The sequence below is a fragment of the Myotis lucifugus genome, unplaced genomic scaffold (genome assembly GCF_000147115.1).
Source record: "Myotis lucifugus unplaced genomic scaffold, Myoluc2.0 scaffold_302, whole genome shotgun sequence".
NCBI lineage: Eukaryota > Metazoa > Chordata > Mammalia > Chiroptera > Vespertilionidae > Myotis > Myotis lucifugus.
In genome coordinates, this window is record NW_005871350.1 from 345,127 (window position 1) to 368,236 (window position 23,110).

The window sequence follows — 23,110 nt, forward strand, 5'->3', positions numbered from 1 at the left end:
TGGGGGACTCCCCACCCTGAAGGGGGGTGTGGCCAGCCTGAAAACGGCCCTCAGCCCTCACCAGGCTGGCCAGGCACCCAGCGGGACCCCCACCCTGATCGGGGACACCTTCAGGGCAAAACCAGCTGGCCCCCACCCGTGCACCAGGCCTCTATCCTATATAATAAAAGGGTAATATGCAAATTGACCCTAACAGCAGAGCGACTGGGAATTACTGGTCACTATGACACACACTGACCACCAGGGGGCAGACACTCAATGCAGGAGCTGGCCCCTGGTGGTCAGTGGGCTCCCACAGGGGGAGCTCTGCTCAGCCACAAGCCAGGCTGACAGCTGCCAGTACAGCGGTGATGGCGGGAGCCTCTTCCGCCTCCTCAGCAGTGCTAAGGATGCCCAACTGCAGCTAGGCCTGCTCCCCGCTGGCAAGTGGACATCCCCCGAGGGCTCCTGGGCTGCCAGAGGGATGTCTGACTGCCAGCTTAAGCCCAGTCCCCCGGGGAGCGGGCCTAAGCCAGCAGGTGGTCATTCCCCGAGGGGTCCCAGACTGCGAGAGGGCACAGGCAGGGCTGAGGGACCCTCCCGAGTGCACAAATTTTTGTGCACCAGGCCGCTAGTTAGAAACAAAGCTACTATGAGCATTTGAGTATAGATTGTGTTATGAATTTGAGTTTTCATTTCTTGAATAAACACCCAACAAAATGATGGTTGGGTCATATGGTAAGTACATGATTCATTCTATAAAAAAATTCCCTACCATGATCCAGAGTAGCTGCACCATTTTCCACTCCCATGTGGACAAAAAGGTGCTACATGCTACCTGACAAGCTCAGGGAAGGTGTGACAGTCTTGCAAAATCAAAGACCTAAAGTAACCACAAAGGATGGTCTGAAATTAAAACTTTTAAACTAAAAGCAGTTTATGGTGGGTAATCATGTCCTAGGCTAGGATCTTCCCTCACAAAAGTCAATCTTACCTTGACTGAGCCTGTCTATTGTCTTTTGCATCTACGATAACATACCTTTGGAATGTCAGAGTAACTCCTCTTTTTTCTGGACCCCTCAGGGCACAACCAATGCACCAGAGCAGAGACTACAAATCCTCTCATTGTTGCTTTTATCATGTTAATTGTTGACTATTAACTAACCAGTACCAACCTACCTAAAAGATGTATATGTTTATCATTTTACTTGGTATCCAATCCCAGAGGTCCCCCTCTTACTTTCTCCCTTCTCCCTAATCTATCACCAATGAATTTCATGTAACCCATTTACGTCTCTTTTGATTGTAATGTATAAAATAAGGTGTAAAACTGCCATTCTCTGGAGCATTATCTCAATCTGTTGAAATCCTGGCAGTTTGGTTCAAATACTCACAAAAATTCTGTACAGGTTTGAATGTTTCTTACACTGACACCCACCAGCAGTGCACAAGGGTCCCATTTCTCTGGCCCCTCACCTGCATGTGGTGGCAGCACAGTTTTTATGTTAGTCATTCCATTGTGTGCAGGGATGTTTTGCTAGGGTCCTGGTTTGCATTTTCCTGTTGGTTAATGTGTGGAAGACCTTCGACACATTTATTTGTCATCTCTGTGTCCTTTCCCCTGAAGTTCTGCACATGCTCCTGTTCTAATTAGATTTTTAAGCATTTTTTTTACTATTTAAAATTGAGCATTCTTTATATAGTTTAGATAAAGTCCTTCACAAAATATATGGTTTGTGGATATTTCTCTCAGCCTGTAGAATTTCATTCTCTCTCCCTGGCCAGTGTGATTCATTTGGTTAGAGCATTTTCCCATACACTATAAGGTGGCAGGTGCAATTCCTGGTCAGGGCACATACCCAGGTTGTGGGTTTGATCCCCAATGGGGGTGCATAAAGGAGGCAACCAAGCAATTAATGTTTCTCACATCAATGTTTCTCTGTCTCTCTCTCTCCCTTCCGCTCTCTAAAATCAATTTTTAAGAAATACTTCATTGCTCCACACCAGCAAAAGATTTTAACTCTGATGAAGTCCATTTTACTAATTTTTTCTTTTGCCAGTCAAGTATACAAAGATCTTTCCTAGCTCTAGGTACTGAAGATTTCCTCCTGTTGTTTTTCTAAAGTTTTATATTCACATTACGCATGTAATCCATTTTGAGTTAATTTTCATATATGGTCTAGGTTCTTTTTTTTTTTCTTATAAATGTCCAAATTACTCCAGCACCATCTTTGAAACTTTACTCCACTCAATTGCTTTTGCACTTTTGTCAAAAATCAGTTAGACATGTCCAGCTGGTGTGGCTCAGCAGTTGAGCGTTGACCTATGAACCAGGAGGTCTCAGTACGACTTCTGGTCAGGACACATGCCCAGGTTGTAGCCTCCATCCCCAGCAGGGGATGTGTAGGAGGCAGCTGACCAATGATTCTCATCATTGATGTTTCTATCTCTCTTCCTCTCTGAAATAATTAAAAAAATACATTTTTTAAAAATCAGTTAGACATATTTATAGGGACCATGATGTGGTCTTTTCTATGACCATCCTCCATCCTGAAGCCATCTAGAGGCCCTCCAGGAGTCACTGCTTTAGTGACTTATCACTTCGGAATTTTAAGAGATTTAAGAGCTCTGAGCAGGAACCGGGGATGAGACCTAGTACATATTTCTTATTGCCCACAGTGCCATTAATCACCCACCATGCCCCAGGACACCTCCAAGCCTTTCTGGGTCCCTCCTCAGCCCTGATACTTCTCAAAGAGTTAAGGCCCCTATCCCCACTCCAAGAGGCTCCTAGAGAGCTCTCCATCAGCCACAAGACATCATCCAACCCAGCACTGCCCCTCCCAGCCAGGAACTCCTGAGCCACCCACCCTAGGCCAGCAAAGCAGGCCGGCCACACTCACAGTCCACTCGGAGCTCAGCCTTGGTGGAGGACACACCCATGCTGTTCTCAGCCAGGCAGCGGTAGACACCCATGTCTGCAGGCACCACAGCCGTGATGATGAGCTGGTGGCCGCCCTGTTGGTCATCACTGATCATGTAGTGGTCATCCTCCTTCAGGATCCTCCCATCTTTGAACCAGCGCACGCTGGGCACGGGCTGGCCTGTCACCACACAGTCGAAGCTCACAGGGTACCCGTCCAGCACCTCCTGATTCTGCAACTCAGTCAGGAACACTGGGGCTGGGAGGGACAGGTAGGGTGTGCAAGTTAGCAGCAGCCCCCGTGCCCAATCACCTGGGCTGCAGCGGTGCACACGCGTGACCCACAAGGCCCCCATTCAAGGGAGAGCACTCACAGACTAAGCGGCTAAAACAGCACTGTCTCTGCTCTCTGAGCTCTTCCCTCCTCCCCATTCTCTAGGGCAGTGGTCGGCAAACTCATTTGTCAACAGAACCAAATATCAACAGTACAATTGAAATTTCTCTTGAGAGCCAAATTTTTTAAACTTAAACTATATAGGTAGGTACATTGTTATTAACTTAATTAGGGTACTCCTAAGGCTTAAGGAAGAGCCACACTCAAGGGGCCAAAGAGCCGCAGTTTGCCGACCACGGCTCTAGGGGAGTCCTCCCTTTGTCAGCCTGGCTCCCAAGCCACCTTGTGGCCAGAGGGACAGCAGACAGGAGGCCTGGAGGAGGGGAAGTGGAGGGAGGACCAAGGCATTATGGTTGGGAGTCCAGGGTTGAGGCCTCGCTCTAAGAATGGAGAGGGAAATTTTCAAGGCACAACACTGTGGGTTAAGGACACCTCTTCTGCCATTTCTAGGGACATACAGTAAACAGTGATGTGGCTTTTTAATTAATTTTTGTTGCTGGAGCAGGAAATGGGGTGCAGACCAGACCACATGGAACCCCACCTTTTATACAGGTTGCATCTCAAACCCTCATGGAGAAAAAAACAAACAAAAGTCAGCATTCCCATAGCCAGTGCACAAATGAGAATGCTGAGGCTCTGACAATAACAGGCAGAACTGGGCGGAGCTGGAGCTCCATCCACCACAAACTTGGGCTCTGCCAACCTTAGTGGACAGCATCTGCCAAGAGCCAGAAGCTGGGACCCAGCCAACTCCTTGACCTCTCAGCTGACCCTGGTCATGCACCAGCCTCTCCTCTCCTCTCCCGCCCCATCCCACTCCAGGTGGCTCACAGACTCACCAGCCTCTGTGGTCCGCAAGCTGGGCACTGGCTCCAAAGGCACTGCAGGGGCAAGGGCCACCTTGGCGATGCGTATCTCCACCCCCCGGGGTCCCTGCTCCAACAGGCTGATGTCCACCCCAATGCCTAGCATGTTGAACATCTCCTGGAAGTGGGTGGCCGCCCGACGGGCCTCAGGCAGTGCCTCAAAGCGGATGCAAACCAAGTGCTCATCCTCGCGGTACGTCTGCCAGTCCCCAGGCTCCTCAGGCTCCCCTGAGCCCTCATCGGCGCTCAAGAAGATCTCCTCCTCCGAAACCTCAGCTGGGCCCTTGGTGCGGAAGAGGCGGTGCAGCCGCCGGGCTGCCCGGCGGAAGGCGTCATCCACTTCTCCACCAGAGGAGCTCTCAGCCTCACTCTCCGTCCCGCTGACAGCCACGTGGGCACTGTGGACCGTACGGCCAAACTTGCTGCTCACCTGGCAGGTGTAGCAGCCCGCATCAGCATGGCCCACGCCAGCGACCAGCAGAGAACAGGTGCCGTCCCTGAGCTGGTCAATGTGGTGGTGCCTGCCATCCGTCAGCTCCACTCCATCCTTCAGCCAACGAGCTTGCACGTCTGCCTTGCTGGACACCACACACTCTAGACGTAAGGTGTCCCCCACCTGTGCCTCAGTGTCTCCAAATGTGCTCCGGAACACAGGCCCCTCCTGCTGCCTTATCTCCTTCCGCACCTTGTAACCCTTGAAGGCAGCCTGGATCTTCATGGCTGCCTTGTCCAGAGATGGGTCACTGAGGTCCTCAATACTCAGGTCTCCTGGTGGCGGGCACACTGTGGTTGGCTGTTTCTGCTGCTTCTGCAGCTTTCCAGAAGGGACTGCTGGAGCCCCAACCTGTGTGCACAGATAGGGTAGGGAAACCAAGGCCTGGGTCAGGGAAAGGATGGGCAGGGGCCTCCGGGGTAGGCTGGCGGCAGAACCCGGTCTGATCCCAGCGCCAGCAGGCCACTCTGCCTCCGCTGCTGGCAGCTGCACTACCTTGGATAGATAAGTGGTTAAGTGGATGGCAGATGGATGAATAAATGTATGTATGGATGGATGTATGTATGGATGGATGAATGTATGTATGGATGATGGATAAATGGGTGGTATAGACCTATGGACAGCGAGTGAACGGATGGATGGTTGAATGATGGATGGGTGGGCAGATGGGTGAATGTGTGGATAGATGGTGATAAATGGAGGTGCATGGATGGATAGGTTGGTGGTGGTAGATGCATGAATGGATAAGTGGATGGCTGTTGGATGGATAAATGGATGATGACGGATGGATGGACAAAGGCTTACTGAATGGATGGGTCGGTGGATGGTGAATGGGTGAATAAGATGATGCATGGATGGACAATGAGTGGTAAAGATCTGAGACACCCAAGCCTCCCTTGCAGGCCACGATGGAGGCTCACCTTACTGGCCAGTGGAGAGGTGCCAGGCTTCCCAGCCTTCTTGAGATAGGTGACCAGGGAAGGAGTGCCTGCTCGGGACTCGTCGTCAGAGCTGGTGTGTGAGAGGTCGGCCTCACCAGTGCGTGCCAGTTCATCAGCTGTGGAGTAGTCCTCAGATAGGTCAGGGGCCAGGTCCTCTGCCTCCTGCCGCTGGCGCTGCAGGCGCCCGTCCTCCTCAGGTAGCTCGCTGATGGAGTCCAGTGTGGGCTCGCGGCTCATGCGGCGCTTTCGAGCCAGGGCCTCCCACAGCAGGTGCAGGTCACCCTCCTGGGCCGCCTCAGGAGGCAGGCTGGGCTGTGCAGGGACCTCATCTCTGGATCCTGGTGTCAGCACCACTGTGGACAGCAGGAGACTGGTCAGCCAGGTGGGAACTGGGCTGCCGACTGTGGTTCCCCTCAATAGGCCTCTGCTGTCCACCTGGGCTTCTGGAGAGCTCTGATCGCACAGCCTTTACAAGGTTTCAGAGGCTCCAAACCACTTTCCTTGGGCCTCAACTTCCCCTGCTCAGGCCTCAGTCCTCAGAGTGAGGGGGGGTGATGCTCAGAGGTCATGGGGAGGTTCACACGCAGTGGGGGAGGAGACTCAGTGCAGGGGGACTCAGAGCACAGGAGCCTGAGGACTTTAAGGGGACCAGCAGTGGGTATCAAGCACTGTGATGGCCAGGATCACATTCAGGGAGGGGGGTGCAGCCTAAGACGCCAGAGATATGGGCTCCGACATGAGGCTGAGCCATGCAGGGTCTGTGCGTCTCCCCAGCAAGCCTCAGTTTCCCTTGGTGTGAGGCAAACTCCCCAAGTGGACCCCTTGCTGTGGGGGTCCCCCCCACCCCAGGGTTTCCCTCCACTCCTCCACTCCCGCATGCTGGGCCCTGGAGGACGCACCCTGGAAGGCCACGGCAGCAGCAGAGATGGGATCCCTGGCAGGGCTGCAGCGGTACTCGCCCTGGTCCTCTGCTGAGAAGTCCCGAATCACCAGCGTCTGTCGCCCACTCTGGCGAAGAACCTGGAAGCGCCCCCCAGGCTGGATGCGCTCCGTTCCCTTCAGCCAGACAACCTCTCCAGCCTCCACCACCTCACAATCCAGACGCAAATCCTGGCCGGCCGCCACCTGCCGGCTCTCCAGAGCTAGGGGCGCGGGCGCAGGTCCCAGGGGCTCTGCTGAGGATGCGCGCATCAGTAAGGACATGCCGACCTTCTTCTGGTTTAAAGAGGCCGAGTGCTCCAGGCTGGACCCCCCACCCTTATCCGCCAGGACCAGGGCAGCAACCTACCGAGCCTCACTGTCTGGGGCAGGTGCACGGGCTCTCCGGCGCCTGCAGGGCCCACAGCCGCCACGCGGAAGCGGTAGGTCTCCCCAGGGGCCAGGCCATCCACAACGCACTCCGGCTCGGACACCAGTTCGTGGCACAGCTGCCACTCCCCAGTGGCCGATGGTTTCATCTCCACCCGGTAGCCACAGAGACCGCCACCGCCATCGCTTGTGGGGGCCACCCAAGACAGCGTCACGGAGTGGTCACTGCGCCCCACCACCTCGGCGTCCTCCGGGGGATCCGGGAGGCCTGCGGGGGAGGGTGGTCAGTTTGGTATCCATTTTCTCATATGGGGCACAGCCCCTCCTGCCCTAGGGTCTGATTCTGGGGTGCAGTGAGGGCTCGGACAGATCACCCCCCAGGCCTGTGAGCAGACAGGTGCCTGGGCTCCTGTCTCCGGGAGCGAGGGTTGTGCGCCTGGGTGGAGGGACACGGAGAGCCTGCAGTAGCTTCTGGAGCTGGAACCTCCGACCCTACCCACCCATGGGAGAGTCCAGCACCCAAGCCACCCACCCAGCACGGTGAGCTGCGCGGAGGCCACGGCATCGCGGGCAGCAAAGGTGACTTCGCCGGCGTGGTGCGGCCGGGCGCGGCGCAGCAGCAGCGTGTGGTGGCTGCCATCTGCGGTCACCATCCAGTCCACGTCGTCAGGCTGCACTGCAGTCCCGTTGATGTACCAGGTTGCCTCGCCCACGGGCACCACCTCGCTGAGCGTGCAGCTGAAGTGGGCCTGCCTTCCTGCCCCCACGGCCGCATCCCGCGGGGGCTCCAGGACTTCCAGGCGCCAGCCTGAGGGCGGGGCCAGGGTGTGAGCTCGGGACCAGGACGGTGGCCTCTTGGTGCTGGGAGACCTTTCCCCCTCACCCCTCCCTCTACCTCTGAGCCAAGTCGGTGGCCCAGCTCGGGTGGGAGGGGTCTTAGAGATCTGATCTCTGAGATCATTGTTCTCCAAATTCCAAGCTTCAGGTGGGATGGAGCCTCAGAGACCAACAGCCCCCCTTAACAGCCCTCCCCACTCTGCCCGCCCTCCCCCTATAAAGGCAGTATCGGGTGGAAGGGGTCTGAGAGACCCACGCCCCCGTGGCCACCAGTTCTCCTTGCACCCTGGCATCTGGTGGGAAGGGTTCTCAGAGACCCATGGCCACACCCCTACCCCATAGTGGGAAGGGTCTGAGGGACCTGCCCAACGTGCAGGCCCAGCTCAACCCCTCCTCACCCCTTCAGCAGAGTATCCAGTGGCAGCGGTGGCAGAGACTCCCACCCGCACACCCACCTCTGACAGTGAGGAACGCTGAGGTCACCACATCCCCAGCCAGGAAGGTCACCCGGCAGCTGTCCTGAGGCCGCAGGTTTTTGAGCAGCAGCAGGTGCCGCAGACCATTCTCGAAGTAGACCACCTCGGCGTTCTCTGAGCTGAGCACGGGCTGGTCATCCAGCAGCCAGGTGTGCGCAGCCACCTCTGGCCGGGACAGCTGGCACTCGAACAGCGCTTCGCCCCCCTCGGGCACCTCTACGTTTTCCAGGCCACGCACCACTGTATTCTTGGCTGGGGGATGGAGGGGTGACTCAGGGCTTGGGAGCCCTTACTGCCCAGGCCGCACAGAAATGCCCCCCATGACATAGGGCCAAACAGCGGGCCACCAGGAGGGAGACCAGTGATGTCCACGTGGAGCCTTCATGCATGTCCTCCCAAGGCCCTGCCCACCTCATCACCACACTAGAGTCTGGATGGGGGTCTTCCCCACCTCACAGGTGAGAAGCCTCACAGGTGCTGCCACCCTTGCCCTGGCTGCTGGTGGGGCTCTACTTGTCCCCCTTCCCTCTGTCTCCAGGCCAGTGCTATCAGACCTGCTGGGCTGCTACTCTCACTCGCTGGGACCAGAGAGACCTCTGCCCATATTCCCCAGCCCTCTCTGGTTCTCTCCTAAAAAGTCCGAGAGTCTATAATAAATGGCCATGCGTTTTCCATGGAGGCCATGAACTCAGTGCCTGACTGTGAGGCTTGCCACCTCCAGCACCGTTTTCAGGACAGGCTCCACCAAGAGGAGTGACAAGAGGGGACACTGCAATGGGGATGAAGGAGGGATGCATGGGGACAGCGCGGAGTCAGGCCAGCGGGGTGAAGGGTGCAAGGGGCCAGGTGGTGAGATCAGGCAGGAGAGGAGCTCCAGGTGACCAGGGTGGCCTGGATGCTAGGAACGGTCTGAGTTTGACCCACATGACAGCAAGGAGCCACTGCAGTCACTGAGCTGGTGGTCCGAGCCCACAGCCCCAACTGCTGTCTGGGTACGTGCCCCAGACGGAACCCACACACAGCCAGGATGTACCCTCCCAGATGGGTTAGAGGCCAGGCCCATGCCATAGACAGGGGTGTCTGCTGTGGACAGGGGCCCAGGAAATGAAGTGGGGAGGGTGTTTCAAAACAGAGGACCTGCTGGGCTACCCACATCCCTCTCCCACTGCTTCCCCACAACAGAGTAGACTCCCCCTTGGCCCAGCCCCTCTCCTCCCGTTAGAGCTGACAGGGACTTAGGCGTCACTCCATTCTGCTGGATGGCATGATCAGGGCCAGCTGACTGAGACAGGAGGGCTGGGGAACAAGGGGGAGGCAGTGGAGTCACTGCTGGAGCTCACCCTTACCAACACCCAAGGATGTCACCATTGTGTTTGATAAACCCCCAGATTTTAAAGCAGCAGCAAGCCCCCTAGCGCCTACTGTCCCCACTTCCTTACTCTGCTCCTTCTCCAGCCTGTGGCTGAAGCCTCTACCCAGATGTCCATGAGCCCCAGACCCACCCCCCCAGGCTGGGGACACACTGCTCCAATCACATTTCCAATGAGGATGTCAGGGGTGCTGCCGTGAATGGAGGGAGTTTTGTCTGCTCCCTGATGTGCTTGCAGGTGCCCCCAAAAAAGGTGTTTATAAAATTTAGTTGTTGAACTAGTGAGGGAATGGGGTGGCGGGGAGGGGGTGCGGAGGGGGAGACCTCGCGTGGCCTGTGGGAGACTGGTCTCACCTGCTCACACCTGCTACCCAGCTTGGATGGCCCCGACAACTGTCTCCACTCTCCAGCTCACTCAACACCAGGGACAGTCCAGATTTTCCCAAAGATCCAGTGGCTTCAGCCAAACAATGCTCCCTTCCACACAGTGGGGCAGCCCACTGTCCCCTGCTCCTGGTTCCCCAACAGCATATCCTTTCACGGTCATGGGGCTTGGTGCACCATCCAAGCAACAGCCTGGGAGGGGGCAGAGCTGGGATCTGAGCCCAGGATGTGGGGGCAGAGCCCCACGTAGAGCCCTGCGGAGGGTCCTGCGGCCCCAGGCCTGCTTGCTCACCCGCCCGGAGGCTGCTTCCTTGCCTGCCTCTACCTCCCCAGTGTTTTGGATGCAGATTCTTTTAGGGGTAGTCTCTGCCCAGGGTCTGTCCAGCCACCCTGTGTTATCAGGCTGCTTTAGGAGGGGTGGGGTCTGGATGGGTGGGCTCAGGGCCCAGCCAGCTTCAGCAGGACCTACTGCTCAGATCCCATCTTTCTAGTACTGGCACGGTCACGCTCTGCTGGCTGCCCCTGCCCGATGCTCCACCATTGCGTCTTGGCTGGCCATGCCGAAGCCTGCTAGGCCTGGGCTGCCTGCTGGGCGGCCTCACCTTGCACTTGCAGCAGAGCCACCACTCGGGTGCCCGCAGCCTCACAAGAATAGATGCCACTGTCGCAGGGCAAGGCTGGCCTGAAGGACAGCCTGGCCACGGTCCAGTCCTGCTCTATGATGACGCGACGCCCGTCGGCGCGCACCTCCTGCTCGTCCATCTTCCACGTGGCCTGCACTGGCCGTGAGTACTGGCAGAGGAGCTCGGCCGGGCCACCCTCCTCCACCGCCAGGTCTTGCATGGCACTGACCACCTCCACTGCGGGATCTGTCGGCCAACACGCCGGGCACGTGTAAGCCTGAGCCGTGGGACCAGCGCCTACCCGCCCTCTGCGGTAGCAGCAGCAGTTCATCAGCAAGCAAGCGAGGGGCTTTGGCAGGAAAGGAACTGGCCATGGTGGCCCAGGACCCTCCACATAGTGCAAGCCTTGCCCCTACACACCCCACCCATGGCAGGCGGCCTCCATCCACTTGTCCCCTCCTGGCCCCTCTGACCTCCTGAGCCCTTTCCTCCCTGAGCCTGGGGAGCATGGGGCACCAACAGGGACACAATGCCTCCTCCTAAAAGTTCAGGGGCCCTCAGCATCTGCTGGGCACGCAGCACCCCCAGCCCAGTTTGTCCCTTTTTTAGGGGCTTCTCCACCCCTCCAGGGGGCGCCATCCCATCTCCACCTGGAAAAATCCTACTCAAAAAATGGTTTGCTCCTTGGACCAGGGGGGGGGGGGGGGATGTCAATTTACTCTTCAACAGTGCAGAGAAGACCCATCTGCAAACACGCCAGGTGAAACCACACCAAGCGGCTGTCCCAGGAGCACCCGACTGGGTGTGGACTGAGGGGTTCCTGGCTGCCCACTGCCATCCCCAATGGCTAGCTCTGTCCCCAAAGAGAAAAGACCCCCAACCCAAACCACAGCGGTGTAAGCAGCCACGAGCAGGGATAGGGCAGGCTGGGGCAAGGTGGGAAGGCTGCCCTCTGGGTATAGGCCTGAGATAGGTGCAGCCGCAGAGTGGCGACCAGGTGGCACCAACTCTCAGGATCCCACGAGCAGGTGGGCATGAAGTTGGCCTTCAGCTTCATGCTCTGAGCCAAGCATTCTTTCTCATCCAGGAAGCAGGACTGCAGCCTGCCTGAGTGTCCACACATGGCATGTGTGGAGCAATGCCAGTCCCCAACCCCCTGCCCCGGAGCCTGCAGGAAGCTTGCGGGAGCAGCGATGGCAGAAGCATTAGTGCAGGCGGGGTCCCATCGGCTGGTACCTTTGACCAACAACTTGGCCGTGGAGACCAGGGGCCCTGCACGGTAGGTGACGGTGCCTGAGTCAGCAACCCCCAGGCCCGACAGCGTGAGGGAATGAACCGTCCCATCATGCACGCAGATGGCACTCTGGGGGCTGTCCTGCAGCAGAGTCCCATCCAGCCACCAGCAGGGCTCGGGCCCACCCGCACAGGACACCTCACAGGAGAACGTGGCCACATCCCCCGCAAAGACGTCCACATTCTGCAAGCCACGTACCAGGCATGGTGCTGCCTCTGCACAAGAGGGCAATAGGAGGGCAGGCTGGGGTGCCCTGGGCCCACAGGACTATGTGGGGGGTATACCATTTTGGGGATCCCTGGCACTGGGGTTTAGAGATCAACTCGGGCCAGCTATCCCACCCTGCTCATGGAATGATACATTCAAACACTCACAGAGAGTGGGCTCAGTGTCCCTGCACTCACACCCTCTCCAGAATACACCTGGTTTCACAAAAATACACAGAAGGCATGTATCCAACAGCCTCCTCAGCAATCAGAATGAACAAGTCCCAAGCCCCATGGCTACGAGGTGGGTGGGGAGAAGAGGCTGTGGGGCTGCCACTCTGAGAGGGGGGGGGGGTCTGCCTCAGGTAGTAGGCCTTCCATCCCTGCAGGTGTGGAAGCAGATGCTTCTTCTATTCCCAGAAGGCCATATGGCCAGATGTCACCTGTGGTCCCCAAACCTAAAATTCTAGGGCCCTAATGCCCATGGCAACTACTTTTGCCCCAGCACACAGCAGGCCCTAGCACAGGGGCTTCCCCAACCCGGCTGCTGCCTGATCTGTGTTCCCACACCTGCCCCAGCTAGGCCTTCCTCAGAAACCTCCCCAAGCCCTTCCTGGGCATGCACCACCAAAACTCCAGCCCCAGCCCTCCACCTGCCCCAACCCTCTTCTGAGAGTGCACATCTGACAGTCCCTGACTGCTCCACCAGCTCCCCATTCCCACTTCCAGCACTGTACCTAAGCTGGTCCATATAACACCTATCAGGACACCCCATGCCATTTCCCTCCCCCAAGGACATGGCCAGGTGTCTGTACACAGGTCAGTTGGCACAGGCTGGGACTTGGCTGACAGGGGTCAAGACACAACCCTGCATAAGTCCCAACCCAGCTCCATGTCCTCCCTCACAACCAACCACCCTGATGAACACACAAAGCCTTTTCTGGCCCAGCCAGATCATGATACCTAGGACACTGCCCATCTCCCACCATTCAACTTGAGGCCTTTCCCAATCCCAGAGACCACAGAGTCTTTCCCAGCACCAGAGGCCACAGAACTCGCCATATCTGTTCACCCCTGAAGACCCAGGACATGCTTTGTCTCTAATGTCCAATTATCCCAGTGGACTGGGGGCTCCATGATGGCAGAGCTGCACCTGGCCCCTCTGAAGATCTGAGACTTACACAAGAGTAGAGGCTTAGAAGGTTTGTTCAATGGACGGTAGATGGTGAATGGATGAGTTGATAGGTGAACAGATGAATGGTTGGGTAGATGGATGATTTATAAGTGGATGGATAAATGGTTGAATAGATGAATTGATTGATGGATGGATGTTGGTGGGTGGATGGATGGTGGATGATAGGTAAATGGTAGATGGATGGTGGATGGATGGAAGATAGAAATTAATGGTGGATGGATGGATAGATGGTGGATGGTGAATGGGATGCTAATGATGGATGGATGGATAGAGTGTGGATAGTGAATGGTAGCTATGTGATGGATGAATGGATGATGGATAGATGGATGGATGGATTATGAAGTATGGTGGATGAATGGATGGTGGGTGGGTGGATGAGGGATGAATGGTGATGGATAGTGGATAGTTGGTTAGATGGATGGGACTGGTGTGAGAACCAGGAGTAGAACAGCAGGTGAGGGACACTCAAGAATAACCAGCTCTTCAGACAAGGTATAATCTAAGTTGAAGGTTCTTGAAATCCTGTTTGCATGCCTGAGGCCAACTACACTATACCCAAAACTGTACACGTATCACAGGTATGCTATTGCACCATCACCTGGGAGACTGTCAAGTATGCACATGTGTGTTAAGATGACCTGTGCCATAAGAGTAGCCATACAGAGGGCTTCCACCTTAGGGCCCAACCCCTTGCTCCCATGGCCAGGCTCCCCACCTCCCTCCTGCAGACAGCACTAACCCCCACACAGGGACCCCACATGCACACCAGAATCTCCCAAGCTGATCTTCACCAGCCCACCTCAGTGGGCTATCCAGTTCATGGCGTTAGCAGTCAGGGGTTGGAAAATTGCCACCCCAAGGCAAAATAACTGCTGGAAGACCTGGGTTTCTGACCACACCACCCCTCAACAGCTCTTTGACTAGGGAGGGATATGGAGACATCACCTTGACAGGTGTGGGAGGGGGCTGCCCACCTGTGACCTTCAGCTGGGCCTCTGAGCTACATGAGCCCACCTGGAAACTGATGGTTCCTGCATCCTCGAGGGTCACCTGTGGGAGCGGAGATGGGGTCTCAGCCTGGCAGCCTGTTCATACCATGTCTCCTGACAGCTCCCCAGGCCAATCCAATGGGAGTTGGAATCTTCTCCTCCCACACTCCTGGGAGCATGTGGATGGAGGCAGGTCCCAGGGTCCCACCTTGTGGAGAGTGAGCGAGTGGAGTGTGCCTTGCTCCACTGTAATGTCATTCATTTCGTTGGCCTGCAGAGGCACTCCTCCCAAGGCCCAGCGAGCCTCCTGGCCAGAGGCCCTGGACAGCCGGCATCGGAAATGGGCATCCTGGCCCTCACTGAGCTGCACATCCTTCAGGGGCTCCAGAATGGTCACCTGGGGGGCTGCACCAAGGGAAGTGTGGCATCAGCCTCAGCAGCTGGGATGCTCCACTGTCAGGAGCACCTCCCAGTTCTGGAGTCTGCCCCCAGCACCCCACCCCAATTTCTATAGATAAGCACACAGGGTACCACTCAACCCTGGCATCTTGGGCCACCTCAGAACCACCCATGCATGGGGCTAGTTCTCAGTCCCCAAAGCAGGGACCCTTGCAGTCTGCCTCTGTCTCCCAACAGGGTGTGGACATTTTGGCTCCGAGTGTGCTGAGAGGGGCAGCCACCCTCACCCACTCCCATGGACAGTGAGCTGGGCTGAGGACTTGTAGAGGCCCACGTGGAAGAAGACTGTGCTTGCATCTTCATGTCACACCCTTCAGCTGCAGCATGTGGGTGTGGTCGCCCTGCACAACCACCTTTGCCACCTTGCTGCTTTGCAGTGGCAGGCCCTGGAGGCACCCCTGGGCAGCTGTGGCCCTTGCCTTCGACACCTCACAGCTGAAATCCACCTCCCTGTCAGTCTGCACCTCCATGTCAACCAGGCCTCACACAATGGTTACCTCAGGCTCGGGGGTGTGGGTGATGGGACCCTTTACCAGTCAGGCCTGAGCACCCAGGTGAACCTTTAACTCTCCCTCCTCCAGGAAGCCTTCCCGGATACTCTCACACGCCTGTCCTGTCATGGCCTCTATCTGCCTCACATAGTATCCATCACCTCATTTGCTACAGAGACCCCCTAGGGGCAAAGATGGGCTCAAGCATCTCTGTTGGGAGGAAGTAGGCAAGGGGCTACAGAGTGGGGAGCTGCCTCTTTCCATCCCCACCCCACGGCCAGTCCTGCCCTGGCTGGGACATCAGGAAAGCAAGACCTTCAGACAGACAGGCAGGGGCTCAGAGAGGACAGCCCAAGTCAGGCTGCCCTACCTGCCGGCTAGGGGCAGGAGGCAGGGCAGCACCCAGGGGCCACAGCCTCCCTTTTTCCCACTGTCGACAGGGGAGTGATGCCGAAATGAGAAGAGAGAGCTTGTAACCCCAGGGGCCTGAGAGCCACCCCTGGAACAGCACCTGGAGGGAGGGGGTCACAGGGCAGCTATTAGGGAAGGGCTCACCTCTGACCTTGACAGAGGCCATGGTTTTCTGGCCACCCACCACGCAGGCATACTGGCCCGCGTCCTTGGCCTCGAGCCCGTGGATCAGCAGTTCACACATGGCCCCCCGGTGATGCATCTCGTACTTGGAGCCAGTGTGCAGCTCCACACCCTCCTTGAGCCACTGCACAGGGGCCCCAGGCTCCACCTCACTCAGCTGGCAGCACAGCCGGGCCAGGCTGCCCACCTCCTGCTCTGCGTCCTGCAGCTCAGTCTGGAACATGGGCCTGGGGGCTGGGGGGCCAGAGGGTGACTTAGAAGTGCTGAGCAACGCACCCCACCCTCCACTCCACAGGGTCTGAGGGGCCCTGGGAAGGCAGGGACCCGCGGGCAGCTCACCGCGAACTGAGAGTCTGGCAGTGCTCTGTGCGTGGCCTGTGTCACAGGTGTAGTGTCCAGCATCCTCCTGGTCTGCACCGTGCACCAGCAGCTCCACAGTCATGCCTTCCTGAACCATCTGGTACTTGGCGCAGGGGAAGAGCTGCAGCAAGCCCTTGCGCCACTCCACACTGGTGCCCGCCCGGCTCAGCTCACAGCACAGGCGTGCCGTCCCACCCTCATCCACCTCCTGGGCCTGCAGTTCCCGGAGGAACCGCACGGGTGCAGCTGTGGGGAGGGGGGACGTAGAGTCAACCGAACATCTGGTCAGGTCCACCCACCAGCCCTGCCCGAGCCAGGGTCCCCTCAGATTGGACTCCAGTACAGACTGCAGCCCAGAGGGCCCCCCAAAGCATGCACGGCCTGTGCAGAGGGCAGAGGCCACCTTGGGGCCCACCTGTGACAGTGACAGTGGCGCTGGTGGCCTGGGAGCCACAGGTGCAGGTGTACTCGCCCGCATCTTCCCAGCGCAGGTCCCGCAGCACCAGCTCCACCATGCAGCCCTGCTGCCGTGGCTCCCGGCGCTCGTCGGCCTGCAGCTCCAGGCCACCCTTGCTCCAGACCACAGCCCTGGGCTCAGACAGCTTACATCGCAGCCTGGCCTCTGTGCCTTCCTCAGCCTGCAGGCTCTGCAAAGGCTCCCTGAATACCAACGGCGGGGCTGTGGGGTGGGTGGGCAGAGGGGAGACAGGGTCAGTCTAGAGACCCAGCCAGGAGACAAGCCCCACACACACCTACTCAGGAGACAGGCCCCCTACACCAGTCAACCTCGCTGAGAACCTAGGTCAGGCATGGCTCTCAGCTTCACCCCAGCTGTCTGGATGCCCGATGGACTCATTGCCACAGGTCCCAGGAGACTGGGGTAGGAATGGGCATCATGGGTCTGGGTCCACTTCAAGGGAAAGGAGGGTCCATGGTGGGAGCTTTGGGAGGAGCTCTGGATCTAACCAGGCAAATCTCATGCCAGCCTCCACTTAGGATGCCCATGGGCAGGGCTGTGTCCCATCAGGCAATCAGGGCCAGGGCGTCCCCTCGGACCCCTAAGACAGGGCCATCCCTCAGATCCTGACTAGAGGCTAGAAAGGGGAAAAAATACACAGATTAGGATAGGAAGAAGGACAAGCTGGAATTCTGTCTTTACCATGAGAACTGATCAAGTGAAGTCATTTGGATGGAGATCAGTACCTAGATACCAGGACACTGGACAACACAGTGATAGGCAAGCAGAAAGCAGACAGAGGGAAATTGTTCAAGGCAGAGAGGAGGGAGTGCCCATGGGTACCCAGTGTGGATGCAAGAGACAAGGAGAGGGCCATGGCACCCAAATGAGTCCATGTGGCCACAGGCAATCTTTACCCTTGATGGTCAGTGTGGCCGATGTGCTCTCCTGCCCGCACACACACGAGTACTCCCCGGCATCCGCCACCATCAGGCCACAAATTTCCAGCTCACACACGGCCCCGTCCTGCCTCAGGCTGACTCTGTCCCCAGCTCTGAGGGTCTTGAGCCCCTTCCTCCACTCCACAGGGGCTGCCTTGCTCAGCTCGCAGCGCAGTGTGGCTGTGGCCCCTTCCATGGCCTCTTCCTTCCTCAGACTCTTTGTGAACTTCGCGGGCAGGGCTGTGGGGAGTCACAGTGACACAGAGAACTTAAGACTGTCTGTGGGACTCTGTGTCCAGGACAAGGACACCCACAAGGACCACACAAACTGCAAAGGGCCACGGTGTGAATGAGAATGAATGCACAGATGGTGACAGAGGCAAACTGAGGAGAGGAACAGAGGAGACAAAGGACTGGACACAAATATCAGGACATGAAATTGGCCGCAGCCACAGCGGGGAGATGCTCAAGGAGAGACCCAGCCACATAGCCCTACAGAGCAGAAGGTGGTCTCTGCAGACACCAAGCTATTGGCTCACATGGCCACACATGGTCTTTACCCCTGACAGTCAGTGTGGCCGACGTGCTCTCCTGCCCGCACACACACGAGTACTCCCCGGCATCCGCCACCACGAGGCCATGGATCTCCAGCTCACACACGGCCCCGTCCTGCCTCAGGCTGACTCTGTCCTCAGCTCTGAGGGTCTTGAGCCCCTTCCTCCACTCCACAGGGGCCGCCTTGCTCAGCTCACAGCGCAGCGTTACCATGGCCCCTTCTGTGGCCTCTTCCTTCCTCAGACCCTTTGTGAACTTGGCGGGCAGGGCTAAGAGTCAGAAAGATATGGGCACAGTCACACATATGAGCTCATGGATAAGACAAGACATGGACAGCACAGAGGAGACATAAAACCCATGTGGACCCGGGCCACATGCTGGGTGTGCCCAGTCACATTGTGCATGGTAGCATCCCTCAGCCGGCCTGTGAACAGCAGGGCTGTGCCACTTTCATGGACACCTCAGGCCTGAGGCTTTGTATGAAACTGGTGGACAGGGCTCGGAGGGCTGGAAAGACATGAAACAGATTCTGTGGGGAAATTTGGGGCAGGACATGACTGGATGGACGAGGTGACACAGACTCTGACAGGAAACAGAACAAAACCAGTGGTGACATGAGGAATGAGAAGTGGCCTAGATGCTGGTTTCTCATGGTTTGCACAACAGCCAGGAAGGTGGAAGGGATTCTGTGGAATTATGGGAAGAGAATGACAATGAGACAGCAGAGAACATGGAATGAGCGCAGGCAGATGTCATGAAGCTAGTAACTGAAACCAAAGCACGGCTCTGCTTGGCCACACATGGTCTTTACCCCTGACGGTCAGTGTGGCCGACGTGCTCTCTTGCCCACACACACACAAGTACTCCCCGGCATCTGCTACAACCAGTTCCCGAATCTCCAGCTCACACAGGTCCCTGTCCTGCCTCAGGCTGACTCTGTCCCCAGCTCTGAGGGTCTCGAGCCCCTTCCTCCACTCCACAGGGGCCCCCTTGCTCAGCTTGCACAGCAGCATGGCTGTGGCCCCTTCAGTGGCCTCCTCATCACTCAGGCTCTTTGTGAACTTCACAGGCTGAGCTGGGGAGGGTTAGAGTGACACAGAGAACTTCAGATTGTCCGTGGGACTGTGTGTCCAGGACAAGGACATTCACAAGGACCACACAAACTGCTATTGGCCATGGCATGAACTTGAGAACAAATGCACAGATGGTGACAAAGGCAAATGGAACGAGAGGAACAGTAGACACAAGGACTAGACATGGACATCAGGACTTCTGGACAGAGAGATGAAGCTGGGAGACTCGGGGACCCAAGCTGGAGACATAAACCCATGGATGCTAAAACGGAGCAGGTGTTGACAGAGTAGAAATGTGAAGACACCAAGCCACTGGTCCCTGAGGCCATATGCAGACTTTACCCTTGATGATCAATGTGGCCGACGTGCTCTCCTGCCCGCACACACACGAGTACTCCCCGGCATCCGCCACAACCAGTTCCCGGATCTCCAGCTCACACACAGCCCCGTCCTGCCTCAGGCTGACTCTGTCCCCAGCTCTGAGGGTCTCGAGCCCCTTCCTCCACTCCACAGGGGCCGCATTGCTCAGCTCGCAGCGCAGTGTGGCTGTGGCCCCTTCCATGGCCTCTTCCTTCCTCAGACTCTTTGTGAACTTCGCGGGCAGGGCTGTGGGGAGTCACAGTGACACAGAGAACTTAAGACTGTCTGTGGGACTCTGTGTCCAGGACAAGGACACCCACAAGGACCACACAAACTGCAAAGGGCCACGGTGTGAATGAGAATGAATGCACAGATGGTGACAGAGGCAAACTGAGGAGAGGAACAGAGGAGACAAAGGACTGGACACAAATATCAGGACATGAAATTGGCCGCAGCCACAGCGGGGAGATGCTCAAGGAGAGACCCAGCCACATAGCCCTACAGAGCAGAAGGTGGTCTCTGCAGACACCAAGCTATTGGCCCACATGGCCACACATGGTCTTTACCCCTGACGGTCAGTGTGGCCGACGTGTTCTCCTGCCCGCACACGCACGAGTACTCCCCGGCATCCGCCACCACCAGGCCATGGATCTCCAGCTCACACACGGCCCCGTCCTGCCTCAGGCTGACTCTGTCCTCAGCTCTGAGGGTCTTGAGCCCCTTCTTCCACTCCACAGGGGCCGCCTTGCTCAGCTCACAGCGCAGCGTTACCATGGCCCCTTCTGTGGCCTCTTCCTTCCTCAGACCCTTTGTGAACTTGGCGGGCAGGGCTGGGAGTCAGAAAGATATGGGCAGTCACACATATGAGCTCATGGATAAGACAAGACATGGACAGCACAGAGGAGACATAAAACCCATGTGGACCCGGGCCACATGCTGGGTGTGCCCAGTCACATTGTGCATGGTAGCATCCCTCAGCCGGCCTGTGAACAGCAGGGCTGTGCCACTTTCATGGACACCTCAGGCCTGAGGCTTTGTATGAAACTGGTGGACAGGGCCCGGAGGGCTGGAAAGACATGAGACAGATTCTGTGGGGAAATTTGGGGCAGGACATGACTGGATGGACGATGTGACACAGACTCTGACAGGAAACAGAACAAAACCATCAGTGACATGAGGGATGAGAAGTGGCCTAGATGCTGGTTTCTCATGGTTTGCACAACAGCCAGGAAGGTGGAAGGGATTCTGTGGAATTATGGGAAGAGAATGACACTGAGACAGCAGACAACATGGAATGAGTGCAGGCAGATGTCATGAAACAAGTAACCGGACACCAAAACAGGGCTCTGCTTGGCCACAGTTGTTGTTACCCTTGATGGTCAGTGTGGCCGATGTGCTCTCCTGCCCGCACACGCAGGAGTACTCCCCGGCATCTGCCACAGCCAGACCTCGGATCTCCAGCTCACACAGGACCCCGTCCTGCCTCAGGCTGACTCTGTCCCCAGCTCTGAGGGTCTCGAGCCCCTTCCTCCATTGCACAGGCGCCTCCTTGCTCAGCTCGCAGCGCAGTGTGGCCGTTGCCCCTTCAGTGGCCTCCTCATTCCTCAGACCCTTTGTGAACTTCGCAGGCAGGGCTAGGGAGGTCAGAAGGACCCAGAAAACATCAGTTTGCCTGGGTTACTTGGGGGTTTGGGCAAGACATGGACACTTGACAATGAAACACACTCTGGAGCAAACGAGGATTCATGAACACATGGAGACAGTGGTGGGAAGTGGTGCCTATCGAGGTGAAGGCCAGTGACGAGAAGAAGGAGCTGGACTCTCAGTGAGGACCTCTCAGCAGGACAGACACAGGGAAATGGCCATAGTTTCAATGGACAGAGATAGTGACCAGAAGGATGTAATCTGGAACCTTCTGTTCCTTGTCCTGCCTCAGACTTTGAGGTCAGAGTCAAGACTCCTGGCCCCTTCCCTCACTCGACACGCCAGGCTGCTCAGATAACAACACCATGGCCATGGCCCCCTCCATGGCTCCCTATTTTTTAGCAATTTGCGACCCTTACAGGTATGGCTGGAGGAGGCATGAAAAGGGCTGCCTAAATCTCCCCCACGAGTTTGCATCAGCGCTTACTCCTCATCACCTCCTGTAGCTCCTGAGGCCAGAGCTGGACAGACCAGAGTAAGGAACACCCCGGCCAGGAAGGTCCGTGAGCTTGTTGCCCTGGTACAGGTGTCCTTAGAACCCCCACACTTCTAGAAGCAGCTCTCTGGAGCCACCTGGAGCTTGACACCGCAGGTCTTGTACTCTGGCTGTTGGCTGAGTGAAGCCCTCGGAGCCCGTGCTCCTTTGGTCTCCCGGGAAGTCTGACTAGCACAGGGCACAGTGCGTCCCTGCTGGAGGTGCTGCGCTCTGTCCATGCAGCTTGAGGAGTCATGGTGGTGGCTTCTCCCCCAAGGTCTGAACATCGTGCACATGATGGCCCTGCCCAGCCTCCAGAATCCTCTTCTTCACTGTCCACCTTGTCTCATGGGTGGGTCTGGAGGCCCATGACTGGCAGCCATCACACCTGCAGAGGTGCCCTTCTCTCTGCTCTTTCTGAGGCTCACCCTGCCCCTGTGCTCCTTCATCGATGTTGCTCCTTGGACCTTCCTAGGACATAGGGGTGGCCCTGTCCTGTCTCTGTCCATCTACTTGCCCTTCAGGAGGGGCCAGGACCTCAGGAGGGCCCCTGAAGACCCGAGCCCCTGAATCCCGGACCCCCTGACCTGTCACCAGACTGCCAGCCATACCTCACTATGGCCAGGCCTGGTCCTGATTCCCCATCGCTGAGAGTCTCAGGCCTGTTCCACCACTTCATGGGGGAACCCTGTACAACTCACAGACATGTGCAGCACGGACATGGAACCTCCATGGCTGTCTCAGGACCCAAGACTTTTGTGAATTGGGGGTCAGGATTATGGAAGGTCAGATGGACACACAGACCATTGGATGCTGCAGTTTGTAGACAAGAAACAGGCCACACATACCAAGCTGGCAACACAGGCACCTTCTGGAGGTGGGGCCCCAGGGACACAGGCAGGACACCCCTCACAGGGGCTGTTCTGATGAGAGGGGACACCCACCTGTCTCCTTGCAGGGGGGCCCACACAACTGGCTACCATCCATCACACAGTTGGCCCCTAAGCCATGGGCCAGCCCACCAACTCCAGCTGAGCGAGCCCCTACCCCAACCCTCAGCCTGGGCTCTCAGTCCACTTCAGACCACCTGACCACACACAGTGAGCCCCCTACTGCTGCAGGGGAGAACCATCAGACCCACCACAACACAAGATGCAGACCCCAACCCAGAGAGGATGTCCACCAGCCACAGAAACCAGTCATAGACCCTCCACTCTGGCATAGACACCAACCACCCCTTCCTGGCTAGAGCTGTGCTCTTCAACCCAGCCCTCCCTGTCCTTCCACCATCTCAGACCTCCCCTCCTCCTCCCCTCCCACACCCACCTCACCTCCTCCCCTCCCACACCCACCTCACCTCCTCC

At 57.2% G+C, this 23,110-nt stretch overlaps 1 protein-coding gene across 1 annotated transcript in view; it reads right to left on the bottom strand.

Moving 5' to 3' along the window:
* The window catches only part of OBSCN (obscurin, cytoskeletal calmodulin and titin-interacting RhoGEF), a 62,062-nt gene that overhangs the window by 35,838 nt on the left and 3,114 nt on the right, over window positions 1-23,110 (bottom strand). The window contains exons 4-20 of the mRNA XM_023763818.1: window positions 20,938-21,201; window positions 20,134-20,397; window positions 19,550-19,813; window positions 18,140-18,403; window positions 17,556-17,819; window positions 16,597-16,860; window positions 16,161-16,427; window positions 15,783-16,055; window positions 14,486-14,682; window positions 14,263-14,338; window positions 8,197-8,469; window positions 7,437-7,712; window positions 6,885-7,172; window positions 6,496-6,771; window positions 5,576-5,949; window positions 4,136-5,006; window positions 2,883-3,161 (exon numbers count right to left, since the gene is read on the bottom strand). Coding sequence (XP_023619586.1) covers window positions 2,883-3,161; window positions 4,136-5,006; window positions 5,576-5,949; window positions 6,496-6,771; window positions 6,885-7,172; window positions 7,437-7,712; window positions 8,197-8,469; window positions 14,263-14,338; window positions 14,486-14,682; window positions 15,783-16,055; window positions 16,161-16,427; window positions 16,597-16,860; window positions 17,556-17,819; window positions 18,140-18,403; window positions 19,550-19,813; window positions 20,134-20,397; window positions 20,938-21,201 — 5,034 coding nt within the window. The remainder of the gene's footprint in view (window positions 1-2,882; window positions 3,162-4,135; window positions 5,007-5,575; window positions 5,950-6,495; window positions 6,772-6,884; window positions 7,173-7,436; window positions 7,713-8,196; window positions 8,470-14,262; window positions 14,339-14,485; window positions 14,683-15,782; window positions 16,056-16,160; window positions 16,428-16,596; window positions 16,861-17,555; window positions 17,820-18,139; window positions 18,404-19,549; window positions 19,814-20,133; window positions 20,398-20,937; window positions 21,202-23,110) is intronic.